This window comes from Callorhinus ursinus, unplaced genomic scaffold, assembly GCF_003265705.2.
Source record: "Callorhinus ursinus isolate GAN/ISIS: 27379988/994484 unplaced genomic scaffold, GSC_fseal_2.0 scaffold39, whole genome shotgun sequence".
Classification (NCBI taxonomy): Eukaryota; Metazoa; Chordata; class Mammalia; order Carnivora; family Otariidae; genus Callorhinus; species Callorhinus ursinus.
The window spans coordinates 15716460-15737712 of NW_027397101.1; the positions used below are offsets into that span (position 1 = coordinate 15716460).

General features: G+C 38.9%; 1 protein-coding gene across 14 annotated transcripts in view; it reads right to left on the bottom strand.

Annotated features, from left to right (window-relative positions):
• Positions 1-3915: 3915 nt before the first annotated feature.
• MPDZ (multiple PDZ domain crumbs cell polarity complex component) overlaps positions 3916-21253 on the bottom strand; it is a 167602-nt gene continuing 150264 nt past the window's right edge. For all 14 annotated transcript variants that reach the window (XM_073880795.1, XM_073880790.1, XM_073880788.1 and 11 more), the window contains 15 exons: positions 21036-21128; positions 20876-20950; positions 19346-19505; positions 17248-17393; positions 16440-16523; positions 16103-16296; positions 13897-14044; positions 12907-12993; positions 12001-12091; positions 11077-11120; positions 10096-10218; positions 8771-8875; positions 8097-8209; positions 7195-7318; positions 3916-5318 (listed from right to left, as the gene is read on the bottom strand). In XM_073880795.1, coding sequence (XP_073736896.1) covers positions 5172-5318; positions 7195-7318; positions 8097-8209; positions 8771-8875; positions 10096-10218; positions 11077-11120; positions 12001-12091; positions 12907-12993; positions 13897-14044; positions 16103-16296; positions 16440-16523; positions 17248-17393; positions 19346-19505; positions 20876-20950; positions 21036-21128 — 1734 coding nt within the window. In that variant the 3' untranslated portion in view covers positions 3916-5171. The remainder of the gene's footprint in view (positions 5319-7194; positions 7319-8096; positions 8210-8770; positions 8876-10095; positions 10219-11076; positions 11121-12000; positions 12092-12906; positions 12994-13896; positions 14045-16102; positions 16297-16439; positions 16524-17247; positions 17394-19345; positions 19506-20875; positions 20951-21035; positions 21129-21253) is intronic.

Below are 21253 nucleotides of genomic sequence, written 5' to 3' on the forward strand. Positions count from 1 at the left end.
TATGTATTGTATTGCTTCACTCAAACTTGTCTGGAGTCAGTGAATGAACATATTTTAAACTCAGCTGAGAGATTTTTATCAATACACTTAAAGGCAGCAGGGTGCATAATTAGGTATGCCTGCCATCTGCATAGCCCTCCAGGTGCAAGAGGCATTAGCTTTATTTAATATTACCACAACATTAATTTTACTCCATTAATTTATGTCATCTGTCCTTTATTTCAAACTCAGACTGCCAAAGCAAAAGCACTGGAGGTGATGACCCAATTCTGGTTTTAGAGAAAGCCTTATAAACAAAATTTTAATCTCATTAGCAAGAATACTCTTAAGAACAGGAATTGACTGGCTTGCTTTCACATTTTAAAAAAGGAGCCTATAAACAAAACCTTCCTGACTTTGGTATCATAGAGTTTTCCCAAAGAGGGAGTATCTGCTGAGATCTCTGTTGTAGGTGGTAATGACAAGGCACTAGAAAATACTGAATCACATAATGGAAAGGTATTTTCCTTCAGTTCCTTTAAGAAAAAAGTTACCTGCTGAGTCATTACCACCATTTTAACATTTATTTCTCCCTTTCCAGCAAAGTGAGCAGGCCTTCTGACCCTTCGTAGGCAAGAGTATCCTGATGGAATTTAATAAAGTGAGTTTTGCTTGTAGTTACTTTATACTTATGGCAAATGATATTAGTTTTCCATTTAAAGTACTGAGATACAATTCCTCTTGTAAGCACATTTAAGTTAAAAATACTGTTAATTACTAAATATTAAACGAGTTCCACAAGGATATGGAAAACATGGATTGTATGACAACTGAAATTTTGGTATAAATTGATTTGCCCCCACTTTAGAGGAAAAGGACACTATTACACAAAAATGAGAAGTGAAAGCTATTAAAGAAAGCTACTGAATTTATATTACCCTCTGTCTCCCGGGATATAAAACACATGCACAACTATTGCCATTTCTTGACAGATTATCCTATGCACGGTATCAATGTTTTATACAGTTATCTCATTGGATTTTCCAGAGCAAGGGAAATCTGTACGTCTCATCGAATGGAATAAAGTGCCTTTGGGTTAATGAAGTTCAGGGGAGTGGAACTTTGGATGTGAAATCATTCAAGGTAGACTCAGAAAAAAAAAATCGTAGTTTTTTAATACATCAGTAAGAAAAGAAATGAGAGAGAAAGTATGTCTTCCAAGGACAAGTGTGCTGTTTCTGAAAATATGTATGCAGGCAAAGAGGAGGAGGGCAGGGGAGGGAAGGAGAAAGGATCACCAACAAGTATTCTCAAAGGACACAACCCTCTGAAAAAATGTCCAGTGTTAAATGAACAAGTTGAAGCTCCTCCTAGAAGCCGCCCAAAGCAGTCTTTTGATGGTAGTACTTTCAGAATCCTCAAGAAACATTTTTAATGAATTTTGAGATCAGTGCCACAGATTTGCCTCCTTTTTGACAGAATTCTTTCTAAGGGCCCACTATTGAACTTTCAGTACTTCTCCAATAAGTAAAATTCTCAGATAATACAATTTTTTCGAATCATCAAAATGAACAATATGGACTACCTCCCTATATTCTGAAGCGAAAAAGCAGCCGCAATATCAAGTATTCAAAAGTCACCTTTAAAACATTTACTCTATCTAGTTTTCATGCTCTTTCATTTAGAAATTTTCTTGTCGCCTACAATTTTTTTTTTCCATTTGAGGTGACAGAGGCTGATCCTGCCTTACAAATAACTCTCTTTTAAGGTCAAAGTTAAACATTAATTCCTAGTAGACAAAATTGAGGAACATCTTTGCATAAATCACATGCATTCCAGAATACTTGCCACTGGCATGAAACAACACACCAGGGCTGCTGAAAGCAGGTGATGATAGTTTTGACATTCCTGCACCTAGGACCCCCCCCCAAAAAAAGCTGTTTAGTCCTGTCTCCCTGCAGGCATCCTTTCAACTTCTCTACTCACCAAGAAAGCCCGTCAATCAGTGCACGCCATCGTCAGACAAGAAGCCAGCTGACCAGACCTAAGGCAACGTAGGGCCGGTCACCTAAGAGCAAGGAAGAGCTTCCTTTGCTTCACCAAACCTATCGTGCTCTGCTTTACCACTATGCCCAAAAACAAAAAGCTGTCCCAAATCTTGTCTCGTCTTTCATGAATTTTCATGTTTTCATGCTCCCCACTCCATCCCTGTTCCGATGTATGGAGCCTACGGACTTGGACACCACGTCTCGACTCCCACAGCTACAGACCAGGTGGAGCTGAAATGAAACCCCTTATTATTATTGTTATCCTTAGTGTTATAGATCATCATTGTCCTTTGGGAGGGATCACAAAGAACACCAGAAATGTGCAGTATTCACCAGTGTGATTCAATCACACGAGCAATTATATGGCACCTGTTATGAGTAATTCACTGTCTTAAGGTTCAAGTCCTCAAACTCTTTGCTCAAACACTTTCTTCCGCAGAGAACTCTTATATTTACACAAAATAATAATACAGGAAGCATAAACCTTTGTCACGTCTCTCCAATGCTAATGCATCTATCTATTCCTCTCAATCTTTCCCTTCCTTTCTCCCTCCCTCCTCTTTCCTGTGCTGACTTTGTTAATGAGTAGCAGTTCAGGAGGTTAGGTTTTCCTCAGTGTTTCTATAGCCCTACAATGGCATGCCCACTGTTTTGTTTTGTTTTTCTGCATTTAGCATAAAGGCTGCATTTATAGCTAATTAAAACAATATTAATACCATGAAATGAATCATGACCTATAATTTAATCATTTGCATGCTCAACACACATGTACGGCTCTTCTCCTGTTAGCCAGGTACAATGATGGTAGCTATGAATATAAAAACATTTAAGACAGTTACTAGTGTTCCCAGGCCTCCATAAAAAAGTACCACAAACTGAGTGGATGATAACAACAGATATTCATTCTTTCACAGATTTGGAGGCCGGAAGTTTGAAATCAAGGTGTCAATAGGGACAACCTCCCTCTGAAAACCCTAGAGAAAAATCCTTCCTTGCTTCTTCCAGCTTCTGGTAGCTCCCAAGGTGGTCTTGCGTTTTTTTTTTTTGTTTTTTTTGGCCCCATCTTTACATGGTCTTCCTCCCCTATGTCTCTGTGTCTTGCTAAGGCCTTAAGGATTTAGGGCCCAGCACAATCTCATCTTAACTAACTGTATCTGCAAAGCCCCTATTTCCAAATGAGATCACGTTCTATGGTTCCTCGTGGCTGTGAGTTTTGGGGAGATGCTACTCAGGCAAGTACACTTACCTGGGACTGTTCTCCTTGGGGTACTCCCACATATTTACTCAAACTTTAATTTGGTTGGTTAAGTTGCTCCTCTCAAGTCTACCATAGAATGCCGGGGAGAACACCTCCTGAATTGTTGCAATGTATGGTCCTGTCCATTCTGTATAAGAATCATAGAATGCTTCTATTTTAGAACTGGATGCAAGCTTTGAGATAAGATGACCTATCATTTTACAGATGAGTGAATCAGACAGAATGCACACATGCATTAGCTAGTGAGGGGCAAGAACGAGCAGAACAAATGTTCCCCAATTCCTCGCTCAGTGTTCAAATCAGACTTTTTGCCTCTATTAACACAAATAACTTATGACTTTTTCTTTCTGAACTCGCTTTAGCTCTTGACTACCCCCAAGAACAATTTAGAATATTACTGCATTAACATAGCTCGTCAGAAAAACAGATAGAGAGAGGACACTTCGGTATTAGTAAAACTTCTGGACCTAAGAAACATCGAGTTTTTCATAATGATGGTGTCCAAAGTTCTGATGGTAACTATGGACACCATATGCTCAGTTAGACATGATAAAAACCAGTTTTAAATTGTAAATCATGAACAATATAGTGAAGCTTTTTCCCAGTAAAAAGAACAAAAAAATACGCCTGTTTCTTTATTTGTGCACCATGAAACTTGTTATTTATTCACTTCGGTTCTCCATTTACACAAAAGTGCTGTAATAAAATATCTGTACACTACTTCTGTTACAAATATAGATAATATTTAAAGTGACTTTATATATTCTAATGTAGGAGTTTCACGCTCTAAAATGGGAATGAACACATGATAATTCCTCACCAGTTGTCTCAATAAACAGCTCCATCTGTTTCCCTTAGTCTTAAACTATTGTATTATAAGATGTTAATATAAGGCAATGAAATGAAGTTATGTTAATCCCCTTAATTTTTCTATCAATTTACTAATGGCACACAACCAAAATAATTACTAACACATTGCTTTTTTCTCTGTCATTAAGATTAATAGTAACTGAAAACCAATTGCACAGCATGCATTTTTAGTGTTGCATCGGTTAAAACCAGCATTAAAGATTCTGAGAGACTTCCATGTTCCTCCGTGGCTAGCACGGCTGCTTTCTAGAGAAACCACAGTCAATAGTGGGTGGCATCACCATCTTACTTACAGAAACATGAAAATATTTCGTAACAGGTCAAAAATAAAAATGAACATCAAGATTTGCATCAGCTGTGTTCTTTACCAACTTAGGGACACTGCTTCATATAATTGCTATTTACTCAATCTTAGAAACCCATTTTAGGAGGAAAATATGTATGGGTATATTAAAGGGGGGGATATGCAATTTTTTATAATATTCAAATATTTTTAATACAGAGTATTTTTAAGGATTTTCAATAGAGAAAAATGTTTTATTTTCTTTTCTAGTTAGAAATGGGGAGGAGTTGGGACTGACAAGAATGAAGCATTTTTTATATAAAACTTGAGATTTTCTTTTTTCTTTTATATTTTCATTCTCACCCTAATTTACTAAAGCCATTTCTTAGTTTTCGCTTTTTTTCTTTCTCTACTAACCAGTTCAGCACATCATAATTTCTGCACATGTGACTGCCGAATGTCAGACATCTTTACGAAGATTGGGTTTATCTATGCACACAGTCCTTCCCTTTGAGTTTATGTTCACAAAATCCAAGGAGAAAGGAAAAATGATGCTAGGTTGCCAGAAAATCATTTCCACATGAGAAAAAAAACTTAAATGGTACTTCCCCCCCAAGTTCTGAAGAGCCTGATGAAGACGGTGCAGGGGAAAGTTATCCGCAAGAGCAGTTCCATTCCCTTCACAGTGTGGGATGGGAGCAGGGGGCTGAGTTGGCCCCACTCTGCAGTAAATTCAGGAGAGAACCATCAAAGTGACAGTTCCCTTCGTCCGCTTGAGGATGGCCACAGCTTCTTCGTGGGTCACCCCTTCCAGACTCTGCCCATTGACAGCAATGATCTGATCACCCCTTTTGAGACGCCCGTCTTCCGAGGCTGCTCCCTGCAATTATAAAGCAGGCTTGTTTGCTTCTCAAAAAATGCTGCCTCGCAGCTACACAACAGAAAAAGATCTAAACAAGAATGTAAATTGCTCTGCATGTACACACACATTGCTCTCGGTGCTCCCTGGGTGCTCCACAGTCATTAAGCAATGATGAACAGACACAAAGGAGGTCTTGCTCCTAAATGGTTTTAGCACGGAGATTCCAATTTCAGAGAGAATTCAGCAGTCAATAGATTAGTTGGATGGTTTTTGGCTGTTCGGCACAGCAGTTGGTGGGAATTCAAATTAATAAAGAATATTTGGGAATTTGCCTAGCAGGAATGATTTCATAGAATCCAGGGTTTTTTATCCTGTAAAGAAGGCTTACAGAAGACGACAAAGGACTAGACAGGAACAAAAGCAGTTTTACAGGACAAGGGCATGAGGCCACAGAACCCAAAGGTCTGCAGAAGCATGAAGCCCACACGCACGTTGACAAGGGCAGGGCAGTAGGCGAGTCCTACAAAATCTAACTGTAATTCTTTCTGCGGCTTTGAATAGGCTCCTCGAGCTGCTTGTTCTTTACTTCCCCAGGGCGTGTGGAGTCTTCATATTTCTTATGGGCCTTAAATGATTCAGATTAAACACAGACATTGCTGTGTGAAAAAGCATCCCATCTTAAGGCATGCTTAGAGTAGGCAATTATGCAATTAAATAGAAGATTAAAAATATGGAAAAGTTAATGAGGAATCCATAATGATGAAATTCTTAAAATATGTTCTAACTAGCATGCCTTAAATAAATTGTTCCAAGGCTGAGGAAAAGGACTGCATGACTCTTCTATTCACTGACAAATGCTGTTTGTATTTTTGGACATACCAATGGCTTTTAAAAAATCTCATAAATTAAGCCTATAACTAGGTTGCTGTAGATACAGCACTTTAAGTTGGTTAAAAATAATAATTCTTTTTCAAAATAATGGAATGAAACCTCCACAGGTAGGCACTTTAAAGGACGACAGCACTAATCTAAAACCCTGGATCAAACTGTTTAATAGGTCAGCCATAAGGTTTGCTTCTTTGCCCTGTAAAATCTTGAGATTCCAGATTTTCTCCTGCAGGAAATTATGTTCAATTTTGGAGCTCCTGAAAAAATGTCTTAAGAACATATTAACAATAATTATAGGGGTCTGAATTATTTTAACGGCTTCACCAATGTTGCAATAAATTTATTCTTATTCTAAACATCCTTAAAATAGAATACTTACTGTATCATTACAACTAAATGCAATTTTTTAAAAAACTGAATTCCCTGATTGCAAATAGCTGATTTACTACAGGTGACAGAACTTCTGGATACTCTGCAATTTTTTCAGTTGTTAATTTTCTATTTTATTCAATAACATTAAACTGCAAAATAAACGCCCTATTAGATATTTAACCTGTGTAACTATTTTCTGTACTTTTCCATGTCTATTTTATATTTCACAACCAAAAAAAAAAAAAAAACCCACAAAGGAAAAGAAATGCCAGCACTCTACAGCATACATATTTAAAATGTCCCATTTTCAAAAGACAATCAATCAGAGGCAACCTGTTTTCAAAGGACAAAAAAATCAGGTCTTCCTGTCGAACTAAAGTTCATTAATATTTTTATTGCATATTGTCAAGAGTTCCCATGGAATTTCGATTTGAGCCTATTTTCCTTTAAACATAACTAAACCTCAAATTGGACAAAAATATTTAATGACCTGTTCCTAAAGGGAGTTCCAAAAGAAAATGATCAACTGTTAACCATTTGGCGTTACCTCAGGCCATAAACTAATAAGCCAGCTGCTGACCACTATTAATGAATGTTTAGGGGGCAAGGGGGTGGTTAAAATGTGCAAGCTTACCTTCGCAAACACTGTTTTAACATAAATGGGTAAGTCTCCATGAGGGCTGCCATATCCTCCGACTATACTAAAGCCTAAGCCATCTGGTCCTCGGTCTAGTGTAATAGATTTACACTGAGGAGGTCTACAGTAAAGGGAAGAAAGAAAAAAAAAAAAGAGGTTTTCGATTTTTAAAATCATATCTGTAAGTTATGGACTATCTGACACCCACCTACAACCAGTGTAAAGCTCAGGGCTACTGACAGTGAGTTTATTACGGGTATTTTGGGGATGCTTGAACTGTCCGTGCATGCTGCGCTCAGTAGTTTAAATTTACATAATCCAACAAAATCCTACTTAACACCCTACTTCTATTACTCATTTACAGTTCCCCTAAACTAACATGTTCACGACAAGTTCTCATTGCATGCATGTACATTCTTTTCCCAGGTTATTTAAAGGAAGAAGGCTACAGCACAGAGGTCTACCGTGGAGTAAATCACAAACATCAGGACTCCCAAGCTCAGAGAGAAAAATCCATTACTAGCCATGTAAAGACTGCATCAAATTATTTAAAAATTCTCATATGTCCCTCTCTTCCCCTCTTCTTTATGATCTAACTCTTTTGCGCTCACGTGTTGGGGAACTGTGAATTTTTTAATCAAAAGGATTTATTAAATGAGTTGGCAATGTTGGAATTTCAAAAGGATAGTGATGTCAAGACTAAAATGTCCCCCAAAAAACTCAGAGCCAAAACCGTGGGAAGGGTAGTGGCATGCTATCTGTCTCCACCTGATAAACTAAATCCATGCCACAATTATTTAACAATTTAGAAATACTTGGTTTTTGTATCTCCTACGTCTCCTGTTTCTTCACCTTTATGTGAGTGGTAGGGACATAGAAACCACAATATATGCACTCACCCTAAATCATCCTGAAATATACTGCTTGATGTCAGCCCAGTGAAAGAAAGACTAGAAGTGGCCGGCTCCTGCTGATGACCTGTGACCACACTCACATCTCCTCCAGCAACCACCTACGTGCAGGAGAAACACAAAGAGAAAAACACGTGTTCTTGTGGCCAGGGAGACATCAGTAATTTTCCTTCAAATGCAGCATTTGGATCAAAACATGTACTTTATTGTCCACTTAATCATTTCTGTGAACCTGATATACAACCAAAGAGAAATTTCACAAGGTCCAGAGGCCTCTTCAACTGACAGGAAAAATCTTTTAGTAATTCAATTCTGCAAAGTTCTTTGATGTTTTTCAAACATGGTCTCACATGCAATTATTTTTTAAAGAACTTCAGAATACACAGCCACTCATACCACTTAACATTCTAGCAATTAATCATTTACTGCTAAGACCTTGTATTTTTTTCCCTTTAGATATAAAGTATGAAACAAAGAATGCATCAGGATAAAATGTTTCATACATACTTTCTTGGAACTCTCAGTGAAATCATTTATGTTCACAGGAAATATTGAATAAAATGCTATCAGGAGATTTAAGGACTTTTACTGCTTTAATGCTTAAAGCTCCTGTGTCCTCAAGCAACCCATACCGTGAAGAGTGCCTGGGATACAACTCTTACCTGCATTTCAATGGAGCCCGAGGCATTTTTCAGTAAGTTGACTGCTTGGGTATGAGTCATCCCCTCAGTGGAAGTGCCACAGATAGTGACAATCCGGTCCCCAACCTGCAAAGGAGGCAAGAAACCAGCCATCTGCTAGAGCAGCCATGGCAAGTGGGACCCTGAGACCTGAACAGTCATTTCCTTCTCTACCTGGCACATCACATACGCACTGCCCTCAGCAACTGAAATACAACCAAGGAAGCCAATCATTTCAAGAAGTGGCCACAATGAAAAGAAGCTGTCCATGATGATGGAGTTCGGTAGTCTCCGGGGGAAAATCACTCTTCCCTTCTCTTCATTTCTCCTGGGTAAGACACTGCTTCTTATTAAAGAATAAAATATCTGACAGCATTTAAAAACCAGAATTTCTCTGGATGTTATTATTACGCACGTTAGCTGGGACTCTCAGTCAGCTGTGACTTGAGGCCACGTCTGGCCCACTGCTTGTTTTTGCTGACAAAGTTTGGATGGAAGACAGCCCTGCTTATTCATTGCTTTCACAGGGCAGAGCTGAGTCGCTGCCACAGAGACCCGCTTGTCCCACAAAGACCCAAGTATTCATGATCGGTCCCTCACCGAAAAGTTTTCTGCTATGTACAACAAACAATTTTTAAGTGTCAGTCAGTCACAGATTCAGATATCAAAAGGGACTGAACCATTTCTAGTTTAGGGACTAAACTAAGAGGTGGTTATGTTTTGAGACACTTTGTGACCCATGAGGCCATGCAGATTTTATGTCATCGAGGCTTGAATGGAACATTCACATGATTCCAGACCTGGACAGTCAGCATAAATAGGGCTCTACCTTGGCATAATCCCTCAACTGTGAAGCACGTTTTGTATAGTTTCACAACGTAAGTCACATTTATATTAAACTTCTGCAAAACGGATGATCAATTGCAACATAAATGATAGTTTTCAATTTAATGATGTTAAACTCGCATTTAAACCAGTGACACATATAAAGGAGAAAATTTCATCTCATACTGGTGTTCTGAAACACTTTGTTTTACCTTCTTTCAGAGTCGTAAACAAGTAAAAACTACTAAGAAGCAACAGGAGATCTTCCCGTCTTATTTACTTGTCAATCTGCATGCCACAGCAAATTCTCCTCTCTTCCTTTTCTTCACCTTTACTCAAAGCAAACCCTGCTGTGGTCGGATTAGCATATTTAAATGCAGATACAGACATTGAAAACTGGCTGCAGCAAGTGGCGCATCCAAGGGGCTTATAGAACTTTTGCCAGATTCGTGAGGGCTGCCTCCGTTAATAGTAGAACTTACTCTGAGTTTCTGGGTCTGAGCTGCAACTCCATTTGGGTGCATCATTGCAATAAATATGGGAACATCCCCAAGTGGGCTGCCCACTCCTCCAGCAATGCTGATTCCCAGTGAGTCAGTAGGCCCCTGCCATGCAAGAGATTAAAATATTTCGGTCAATGTGGTATTTTAAATTGATGTTTGGTGTCTTTGGCCCGATGTCCTACAGTTAACTCAGGTCTTTGAGGTGTGAGGAAAATGAAGTTCAAGAAAACTGTATTACTTCATTTGACACGGGTCCTTAGTGTGACCTAGGAAAATAAGCATCTGTCCAGGAAATAAAAGAAATCAAAACACATTAAATGAAAATCATGCTGTGGGGGTGATGAAAAGCGGGTACACTGATGAAGAGAAAGACCCCAATTTTGGAATCAGAGAGATCTGTATTCAAAGCCAGGAACCCACACTTAACAAATGTTGGGACCTGACCAAGTTCAGCCCTGTTAATGAGTCACTAGACCTTCAATGACAAAACGGAAATCAGAGGAGCCCTAGCAGGGGGCTTGCAGAAGATAGTGCAGGAGATGGTGATAGCATGATGATGCATCTCCAAGAATGCTCAGCAGATAGCAAAGGCTCAATAAACTGTAGCTGCTTTTATGTTCTCTTGTGCATGGCTGTCAGGGGAATCTGTTTCACGAGAATAAGAAGTATCTGTGGAAGGCAGAGGCTTGCTTCGCAGTATGAGAAGTGAGAGGTGGGGCAACACTTTGTGTGGGGTTGGGTGGATGCCATTTTTGGCAACATAGGATACACCGCCAGTGATTTTTCATACAAGGTCCTGTAACCAGGAAATTCAGTGAAGACTACTGTGGTATTTCCACTGTATACAACACATAATTTTTCTGATGGTATGGTAAAACAGTGAGACAGCTAATAGGAAAATACATATGGAGATGCCTCTGAGGTCAACAGAGTTTATATTGTTTTCTCTTCCCAAGTTACCTTTTTTATTTCAACTGTTCTTAATCCCTGTATTTCAGATGCCACTGTAAAGTGAAAAAAAATATGGTTATTAAAGTATTCAATTAAATTTTAGTCAATGCCTGAAGCTAGAATAGGACCTAAATGAGATATACTAATTGTTTCTTTTTTAAAGAGGGTGCTCAAAGTTGCCAGTACGCATGATTAAATCTGTCTCACATAGGGAATCTTTATTTTTCCAGTTGGAAAAATGTGCACACTACCCCATTTCTTCCTTCTTATTTTAATCATTGATTATATAACTGCATAATCCACTTTCAATGAGTCAAGGGCAGAATAGGCTTTGGATAGAAAGTACACAGCTGAGAAAAATAAAGTCATGGACACATTAAAAGGAATTCATGGACTTAAGTGGCTAAATTTCTAGATTATTAGTCACATTGCAAACAGAGATTGCCATATGGTTAGTTCTTCAATTTGAACAACTTTCAACCAATGCTCCAAGCCAAAAAACCCTCTGCATCATGATTTCATGTAATTAAAACACAGGAGGATCATACTAATTTTCTCAATCAAAATTTTTGCAGTCTTCATGGAAAAAGAAGGCTTATCACTTAATGGCATCTTCTGAATTATTGGCGTTAAACAGAAAAAGGAAATAAAAATCAAGCATACCCGTCTGCTTAGTAAGAAAAAATTACAGAATTCTGATTCTAACATTTAGTATATCTTATAGAAAAAACAACAAATGGAAAAACTAAACAACAAAGGCGCAGCTTCATATTGCTCAGAATTTTTGCCGACACACACCTCTGCACCCATATTAGGATATGAAATGATTTGAGGAAAGAGAGCTCAAAGGTAAACTGATACAGGGGAAAAATCAGTGTCGGGTACCAAAATTCAAACCAGTAAATCATGCTTAAAATGTCAAACCAATCTTACATGCATTCTTCTTCAAGCTACTTTCCAGTGACTCAGAGGTACTGGATCCAGAAAGTGGAAAAGTGAATGATGACAGGCTGCCTTCACTCATCTACAAACACACAACAATTATTTTAGAAAGTTTTGAAGTAATAATATCCCCTAAATACCACTTATTTCAGAATTCAATTCTTTTAATACATCTAGAGAGAAATATCTGTGAAGCAACAGTGACATTTGATAATTTGAAATCTAATGATTTTCTTTTTAAGGAATAATTTGCCTAGTGACATAAATAAATTAAAGCTAAAAGAATGGATGAGATTGATTCCAACCAACTTAAATTTCAGTGGATTTCACAGTTTCATTCAAGTTAAATTTAAACTGATGTTGTACAAACACTGGGGCTTATGAAAAAACTGTAAAATTAGGGCCAGTCAACAGGAAATGAATGGTAGTCTTGAAGGGGTGAGTAAAGGTTCTCTAAGGACAGGTTGATGAAGACAAAAGTAAGGAGAGCGGCATGCCGGCAATCTTGAACAGACACAACGGTGAGCTTCATACAGGGCGGTGAGCTTCTACAGTTCACCTTACGTGGCATTTTTTTAGTTGAATGCTTGTTATAAAATACTTTAAAAATATATCACGGCGGCAGGCTTTACAGATATTAATTGGTTAACTTGTACAATTATGGAAAAAGAAAAGAATGGCTGAAATGAAGTTCCTGAGAATGACTTGCAAACCACTCAAGAGCCCCATCTCATTCACCTGTCCCATCTCACCCGATGCTCTTCCCCACCTCAGAGTCTGCAGCCCACTGCGCTGAGCTGCAAGAGGCCCGGCCTGCGTGCGGACCACGGTCAGGGCCATCTCAGAGCTGCTCCAGCACGTGGACTGCATCACCCGATGAACCCCACAGCTACCCACCTGGCTGCTCTGAGAAGGCCTCCTCTCTGAATGGAATGGACCAGCTTTGATTCTTCCAACTTCCAAGGTCACTGTGCCTAGGGAACACTAGGGGAGTGGTTGTTTTAGGAAAATGGTCAAACAAGATCCTATAATCATCTTCGGGAGTAGATACACTCTTTAGGATAAGGTTTTTGAAAGGCCTCCTCCTTTTGGGATTTCCATAGTCAAGGACACCTCCAATCCTTTGTGGAAGGAGGTTTTTCTAAAACATAAAGGAGAGTAACAACAAGCAGCAGCAGGGGCAACACCCAGCGTCTATCTCATGGCCTCATGATTTACAGGGAGACTGTTGGTGCCGAGCTAAAGAGAAACTGAGAATCGAGCAACTGTCTCATGAAACATATTGGGTTAGATAGGCCAAATGTACTAACTCAGGGCTTAAAAAACAAAAACTGAAACAATACAACAATGACCACAACAACTTTTGTCCTTAACAGATAACTGGGCAAACTCTACTACCACACTGCACCTGAACAGACCTATTACACAATACTGAAAGAAGCCATAATGCTAAAAACACAAAATAAGAATTGAAGACAACTTCCCTGTGACCTCTGACAAATAAATCCTAGGCATGCAAAAAATACTATATTGTCTAAGGAGAAAGCACAATGAGGTATTTTGAGATCCTGGGTTTCTGGAGTTAGACATACAGGTTTTAAATCCTATGTGATTTACCAGCTGTAGGGCCTTCAGGGATGTCTACCTTGAAAACTGAAAAGTCTTTCATTTGACATTTAATGACAGAAAATACATAATATAATAAAGAGCTATTATTAGTTAGAAATTTATCACTAAAATTTGGCATCTTACTTAGAAATGTGTCTTATTTGAGATAACATTTTAAATAAGGAGGATTCAGTGCTTATTTGACCGAAGTGGCCCAGTTAGTATCTCCTCCTCCTTCCATCCTACTGCACAGAGTCCTTGCCGGCGTTTGACCTTTACCTTCAGCAAAGCAGCCACAGCTTCCTGGGTGGCATGCCGGACGTCTTCTGCATTCACCGTTAGTATCTGGTCTCCCTGCACCAGTCTTCCGTCAGCATCGGCAATCCCTCCTTTGACGATGTCAGACACAAACACTCCGGTATCATTTCTGTAAACATAATTTGGAATTTCAACATGACTATTTTTTCTCCACTGCAATGCAATGCTTATTGAAAAGCTAACATTTTTTAATTGAAAACGTGACCTACATTCTTGTGACTTTAAAAGTTTGTTTTCAGCAACACGGGGGAAATATTATTAGAATTATTTTCTGTGATAATAATAGCTTATGTCTTATAGTATTTCACGGATTAAACAGATCTTTCATAAGCATATTTATTCTTCAACAATTATGCACTGTGAGCTGAAGTGGCCACTACTGTTGTCTCACTTTATGGGTCACACAGTTCCTAAAAAGCAAAAATGGGACGTTAAGAGTCAGTTCTTGGGTGCTAAGTCTATGGTCCCCTCCACACCGTAATGAAGCCCTGAATGAATACTGACCAGTGGCTACATAACGATGTTGGTATTATCACCATCATTAATGTTCTTGAAAATAAACAATGAATATGTACCTCTAACCGAAACCATTTGTTTAAGAACCATTCCTGTGACGTCTTTTAAGTTATTATGGATCTAACTTGCGAGCAAGATGGATTTATGCAAAATGAACAAATACTAATCTTATTCTAATCTTCCTTTCATTCAGAAAACTACAAACAACCCAGGATTTTCTTGCCAAGAGACAAAGATAACTGTAAGTAGAAATGTATAGTGAAAATGCGGTTGTGTCTCTTCTTGACAAGGTCAGGCCCTCAAACACATCATTTCACCTTCTGATCCTCTGCCTTCCCATCTTTAGAATAAAGGTTTTGGAACTTGGGGCACCTGGGTGGCTCAGTCGGTTAAGTGTCTGCCTTCAGCTCAAGTCATGATCTCGGGGTCCTGGGATCGAGCCTCACATTGGGCTCCCTGCTCACCGGGGAGTCTGCTTCTCTCTTTCTCTCCCTCTGCCCCTCCCCACTGCTCATTCTGTCTCTCAAACAAATAAATCTTTTAAAAAAAAGATATTAGAACTTACTGGATCATGTATTTGTTAATATTACTTGTCTATAAATACTTAAATAAATTAGGTACTAAATTTATATCTATTCACCAATTTACCACCCAGGCCTCTTACTTTCTGTTCCCTTCTGACAGCATGTTTATGTTCCAGCCAATCCTTCTCCCTAGAGTATCCACTGCTCCCTACAAATAGACCAACTATCACTGATCACTTTCAGCCTCAGCGCAGGCACCTCTTTTCTGAGAAGTTTCTCTAATCTGCTTCCTCAAATAGAGTCACTTGTCCCCTTTTCCTCTGCTGCCACAGCTCCCCCACAGTATGTCTCTGTCTCTCATCAATGGAATCCTTTGTTGCAAGAACATATTTAATTCTTGTTGACTAAATTGTGAGTTTTTTGAGGTCAGGAACCATGTATTTTCTTTTTTTTAAGATTTTATTTATTTTTTGACAGACAGAGAGACAGTGAGGGAGGGAACACAAGCAGGGGGAGTGGGAGAGGGAGAAGCAGGCTTCCTGCTGAGCAGGGAGTCAGATGCGGGGCTTGATCCCAGGACCCTGGGACTGTGACCTGAGCCAAAGGCAGACGCTTAACAACTGAGCCACCCAGGCGCCCCAGTCAGGAACCATGTCTTATTTAACTTTGCTCCTCAGAACATAATGTATTCCCCGGCACACAGGAGGTGTTCAAGAAATATCAGTCAGGGGCACTTGGGTGGCTCAGTTGGTTAAGTGTCTGCCTTCGGCTCAGGGCATGATCCTGGAGTCCTGGGATCAAGTCCCGGACTGGGCTCCCCACTCAGCAGGGGGTCTGCTTCTCCCTCTGCCCTTCACCCTACTCATGCTCCTGTGCTTTCTTTCTCAAATAAATAAACCTTAAAAAAAATAAATACTAAACAGTTTTTTGTCTAATATTCTCAAGATCCCCCAAAATCCTAACTTAAAAAGTTCAAAAGTGAGGTCTTTTGACGATGAGTGGGCTGACAACAGCTACCCACAGAACACTAGCAGCTGATAAAGATTCGACTACTGATAATATTCTCTATAAGAACTGAAATTCAGTCATTTCCAAAAGATCATGAGGTTTGCCCTCTTCAGTCGTACCTTTTCCCAACAATACTTAATCCCAGGCCTTTCCCTGGCTTCTTCTGCAGCTCGACAGTGAGGGTGTCATACACGTCTTCCTCTTTGTATGGGGCCTCATCTCTGTAGAGCGTCAGGCGCACTCTTGGTGGGGTCTGTCTCAGGACATGTATTGCTTCATCATGCGTGGCCTTTCTCAAGTCAATTCCATTCACCTGTGCGGAAATGGGACACTGTGAGGAGCCAGGTGAGTCAAATAAAGAAAGAGCAAAGAGGAAGTGAAAGAAACAAAGAAAGAAACAGAGACCGCCCTCCCCAGAGTAGCTTTTTCTTTGTCAATTATAAAGGTATTCTGTACCTCTAGAATCTGATCTCCAGCCCAGAGTCTTCCATCTTTACAAGCTGCTCCTTCTTCATAAACTTCGTGGATAATAATGGCACCCTAAGGGCCCAGACAAGACATACTCATGCTTTAGCCCATCCTCCGTAGGACTGGTGAGCAGAAATGAAGTCAAAACACACTGTACTTTTAAAGATAATGCAAAGGGTTATATACTCACTGGATCCATAGGGAGTCATATCAAAATGCAAAGAAAAGTGTAATGCACTTTTTGCTACAAGGCTCAAAGAAGTTTATATATATCTTTCTAATGACAGGGATGTTTAAAGAAAAAATTATGAAATATATAAATTATACATACATATAATAGGTATACATCACCTTTCCCATCCGCAAACGAAACTGACAGATATACATCACTTTTCCTACCCACAAATGAAATAATTAGATTTTAAAAAATTTTTGACATTTAGAAAATTTTGTCTATAATTATCCAGTTATTCAGACTCCTCTCAATATGGGTCCAACCCAACCATATCCAGACAGTAAAAAGGCAATTAAAGTATAGCAAAGACAGGTAAACTAAGAGAAATATTTTGAACCTAAAGGTCACAATCACAAGTGTAACTATCTTACTGAGTCAGTACTCACTCAGAATAGAAGTCCCAGTACTCAATTTTTGGTATTTGCTCTACGAATTAAAATAACAACAAATGATGCATCTTTTTAGGCCTTAATGTTTCATTTAATAAAACAGATAGAACTCTCCCAGATAGCAATCTCTCAGGGCTCATTGGATCTGAAGCATCTCAGGGAGTGTCCTCACCAGCAGAGTGTCCGACCCTCCAACAATACTCAGGCCCAGCCCTGTTCGCCCTTTGGAAATCTCAATTGTTGTTTCGCAGCCTGGGATAATGGGGCAGGTTGCAGGATCAGAAGCAAAGATCGCTGGTGTTGATGACCTGCTTGTACCTAAAAATAAATTTAAAATGAAATGAAATACAAACTGATTAGGTGGTATATACAACAAACTCACAGCCCCCCCCCCTTGCCTGTGGGGGATGGAGCAGAAAAAGGGCCCAAGGTTACAGACAAGGAAGACTTCAGACTTACCTTAATCTTTTAGTTATATTTTAAAAACATCAAACAAAATGATTCAATCATCATTAATTTAGGGAGGTGGGTACAAAGTTACGTCGCACTATGGTGTATTTTCTAAATTGCTAGGGATGATATGTATAAAGGAATAAGAGCAGAGAGTTGAACTGAACCTCTAGTTTCATGCTGATATTACATACTTCACCAGAGCCAAAAAACTTCTTATGAAATTATGATTTGTACAACTCAGAACTGAGGTATATAGCGGTCATCTAAAAACACACTCTGGGAAGACTACAAAACACAAAGCACATCAGCACATCAGTAATTCTGCTCATGGAGCCTGCATTTCAAGGCTTTTTATATTTTGGTTTTGGTTTTCCTTTTCTTCTTATCCTAGAGCATTTCTTCTTATGTATCAAATCTGTGCACATACGCAACTGGATTTAATATCTGAGTTTATAAAACATCAAGTGAGACTCATATGCAGTTTCTTTCTTTGCATGTCTCACTTGATGTTTTATAAACTCAGATATTAAATCCTGGTGCATATGTGCTCAGGACTGAAGAGACAAGAATAGATTATGAGAAAACAAGGAGAATATAATTTCACACCTTGTTTTACGATAGTCTTCATATCATATGTTTTACGATATACCAAAGAGCATATAGCACACGTCATGTTTTGCAAAAGCTGAGACAGTTGGTAGAGTAGCTTTAGGCAAGAGGTTCTCTTTTTAGGAAACCAGAGACAGACTAATTCTTGCTCCTGAAATGGTAAGAGCAGGTGTAAGATATTTTCTTTTATGTTACATTTTCATTTAGAATTTTACATTTTTATAGACAATCCTATTTTGGGATCAACATAAAATTGAAAAAGGAGACAATTTCCGTAAAACCTTTTAACATGTCAGTGAATTACCCAGTCTTTCTAAATAAAGGATTACATTCATCAGATATGTATTACTTTAAGACTTTTTTTGTCTAACTATATTACATATGTTTTAAACTGCTGTTTCCTTAAAAACCTGTCAAAAGAACTTAATGTTTCAGTTTGGAGGCCAAAAGAGAATTTTTTCTCCCATAGCAGAAAAAGCCTATGTGTTTAAGTACTTTTTTCAGTGCTGCAAAGCTTGAAATTTACTGTCTTATTAAACAGTAGTGTAATTTTTGTCAAAAAGTAACTTAAAGGAATAATTTGCCTCAATTTGCTACACTGGCATTTTAATGATGCACACAAGTCTCATTCCATGGTCCACATACAATCATTTCATCTATTTTGACAGGATCTATTAGACCTAAATGACAGAACTCAGATCAATTATGCTTACTATAGCAATGACTATTATTTTTAAAGAGTTTCTTATAATGCAAGGCACTGCTGATGTCACCGGTAAAGTGGCATCACTGTATCCATTTTACAGATTAGAATACTGAGGCTTTAAGAGAAGTTAAATCACTTGCCCAATATAAAAAAGGAATATTCAAAATGATGTTGTTACATCATTAGTCAAATACCCGAATCACAGGTACCTTCAGCTCAGATCCTTGGAGAGCAAAGAGTAGCACTCCACTGCTTTAGAGATGATGAAGCAGAGGCTCAGAATGGGTGAGTGGGTTCCCTGAGGCCCTACGGCTGGTTAACGTGCAGCACGCAGATCCCCTGCCTAACAGCCCAGTGACCTTTCTTCAGGAGCCCCTCTCTTTATACTTGATGGCCTTCAAACAGTGAGTTACATGCAGGCAGGGGGCTCCCACGTAGGAAGCTGCCGCTGGGGGGTTTGAGTGCACCACAGAAGCAGGAATCGCAAGAGATTGGCCCTTACTTGGGATGGACTCTGGTTCTGGGGAGCCAGAAGATGGGGCCGTCGGAGACAAGGAGCTGCTCTTCTGTTCTCCACTGGCCGTCCCAGCCAGGGGGTCGCGATTCTCAGCATGAATGCTAAGTTTCACTGTTGTCTTTGCTGTTTTCAAAAGGCTAATAAACTGGCAGGGTGTTGGTGTGGTAAGGAAACAAAATTCAAAAGCAGATTAGTAGACTTATACCAGTAAGTCACTGTTACAGTTGGAATCCCTTTCCTTATCAGAACTTGAGGGGTCAAGAAAGAATGGTTGTCCTTTCTTTCTAGTTTCTCAGTTGCCTGATATTAAGGCCAAAGTTAATTTCTATTGTAAGTCTAGTTGTGACCATATTCTTCTTTATATAAGTATAGGGTTTTCCATTTTTGACATTTCTAATTAATCTCATCCTTTCCTCTGGATCCCTACAAACTTAGAAGATACATGGGGCACTTTTCCCACTTCCTGATTCTACTGAGAATATGAAACAGCTTACACAAACACTTTTAATAAAATGGAAACACTTATGTTAAAAGAAGGGTAAAGAAAACTATGCAACAGAAGAGTCAAGCCAAATGGAAAGTTAGAACATAGACATATGGGTTAAAAGGGTTCAACCTATACAATTATTAAAGCTGAATTTTAAAAAATGGTTTAAACTTCTTGCTGGCCAATGTAGAAATAAAAAACACTTGCACACCAAATCTCAAGAGAAACATAGCTTTTTTTCTTGCACTTATCTATGAAATGCCTCAAGTGAGACTACTAGTAAGTATTACCACTTTTGAGGACAAGAAAACTCACAAGTAACTGTTTAATCCCAATGAAAGTAATACATTTAATGACTGAGTCTGTTTATAAAACAACAGACAAAATGGATATTTACTGGAGCAAATATTCATAAAGATTCCTTTGGTCTTAACACTAAGTTGACCTTTGTTTAGAAGTTGCAAGGTTTTCTCTGAAAAACAAACTGAGGGTTCTAGAGGGGAGGGGGGTGGGGGGATGGGTTAGCCTGGTGATGGGTATTAAAGAGGGCACATTCTGCGTGGAGCACGGGGTGTTATGCACAAACAATGAATCATGGAACACTACATCAAGAACTAATGATGTAATGTATGGTGATTAACATAACAATAAAAAAATTATTAAAAAAAAAGAAGTTGCAAGGTTTTCTAAGGGAAAATGGAAATGGTATTTATCAAAAATGCCCACTGGGGAAAAAAAAATGCCTACTGAACACTGGATTTTCTAGGCAATAGAAAATACCTCAATATCATTTGATTTGAAAATAGAAAATAGAAATTGAAGAACTTCTAATCTCTTCTTTTCCTTAATGATATCTAATATAACGTCTAGTATAGCTACATGGTTCCAATTCCCTATGACCACACACACACAGGCACACACACACATGGACACACACACACACACACGGACACACAAAGGCACACACACGTGCCGGCCATGCCCACGGATGGGTTCACAGTGTCATCTGCTTCCTTTTGGAAACGTACCTTTTCAACAGGATAGCCAACAACAACTTCATCATCTATAGCCAAAATCTGATCTCCAACTTTGAGCCGTCCATCCTAAATGGAAACATGTTAAGATTTGGGGTGATTTTATAGAAGTAATTCCCTTCCCAACCACTGTATGACAGTGAGAAAGCCTCACCTTGGCTGCCACCCCATGCTCGGTTAGACTCTTTATGACGACTCCACTGAGCGTATCTTCCTCACTGATAGCAATGCCCAAACCCCCTTGATCCTAGAGAAATAGTAACAACTTAGAAAACTTGAAGCAGATTAAATTTATCCAAAGGAAAGCTATATGGCCATAACTTCTGAACATCATCTTCTACCCAAGGGCTAGAAAACGGATTAAAACCATTC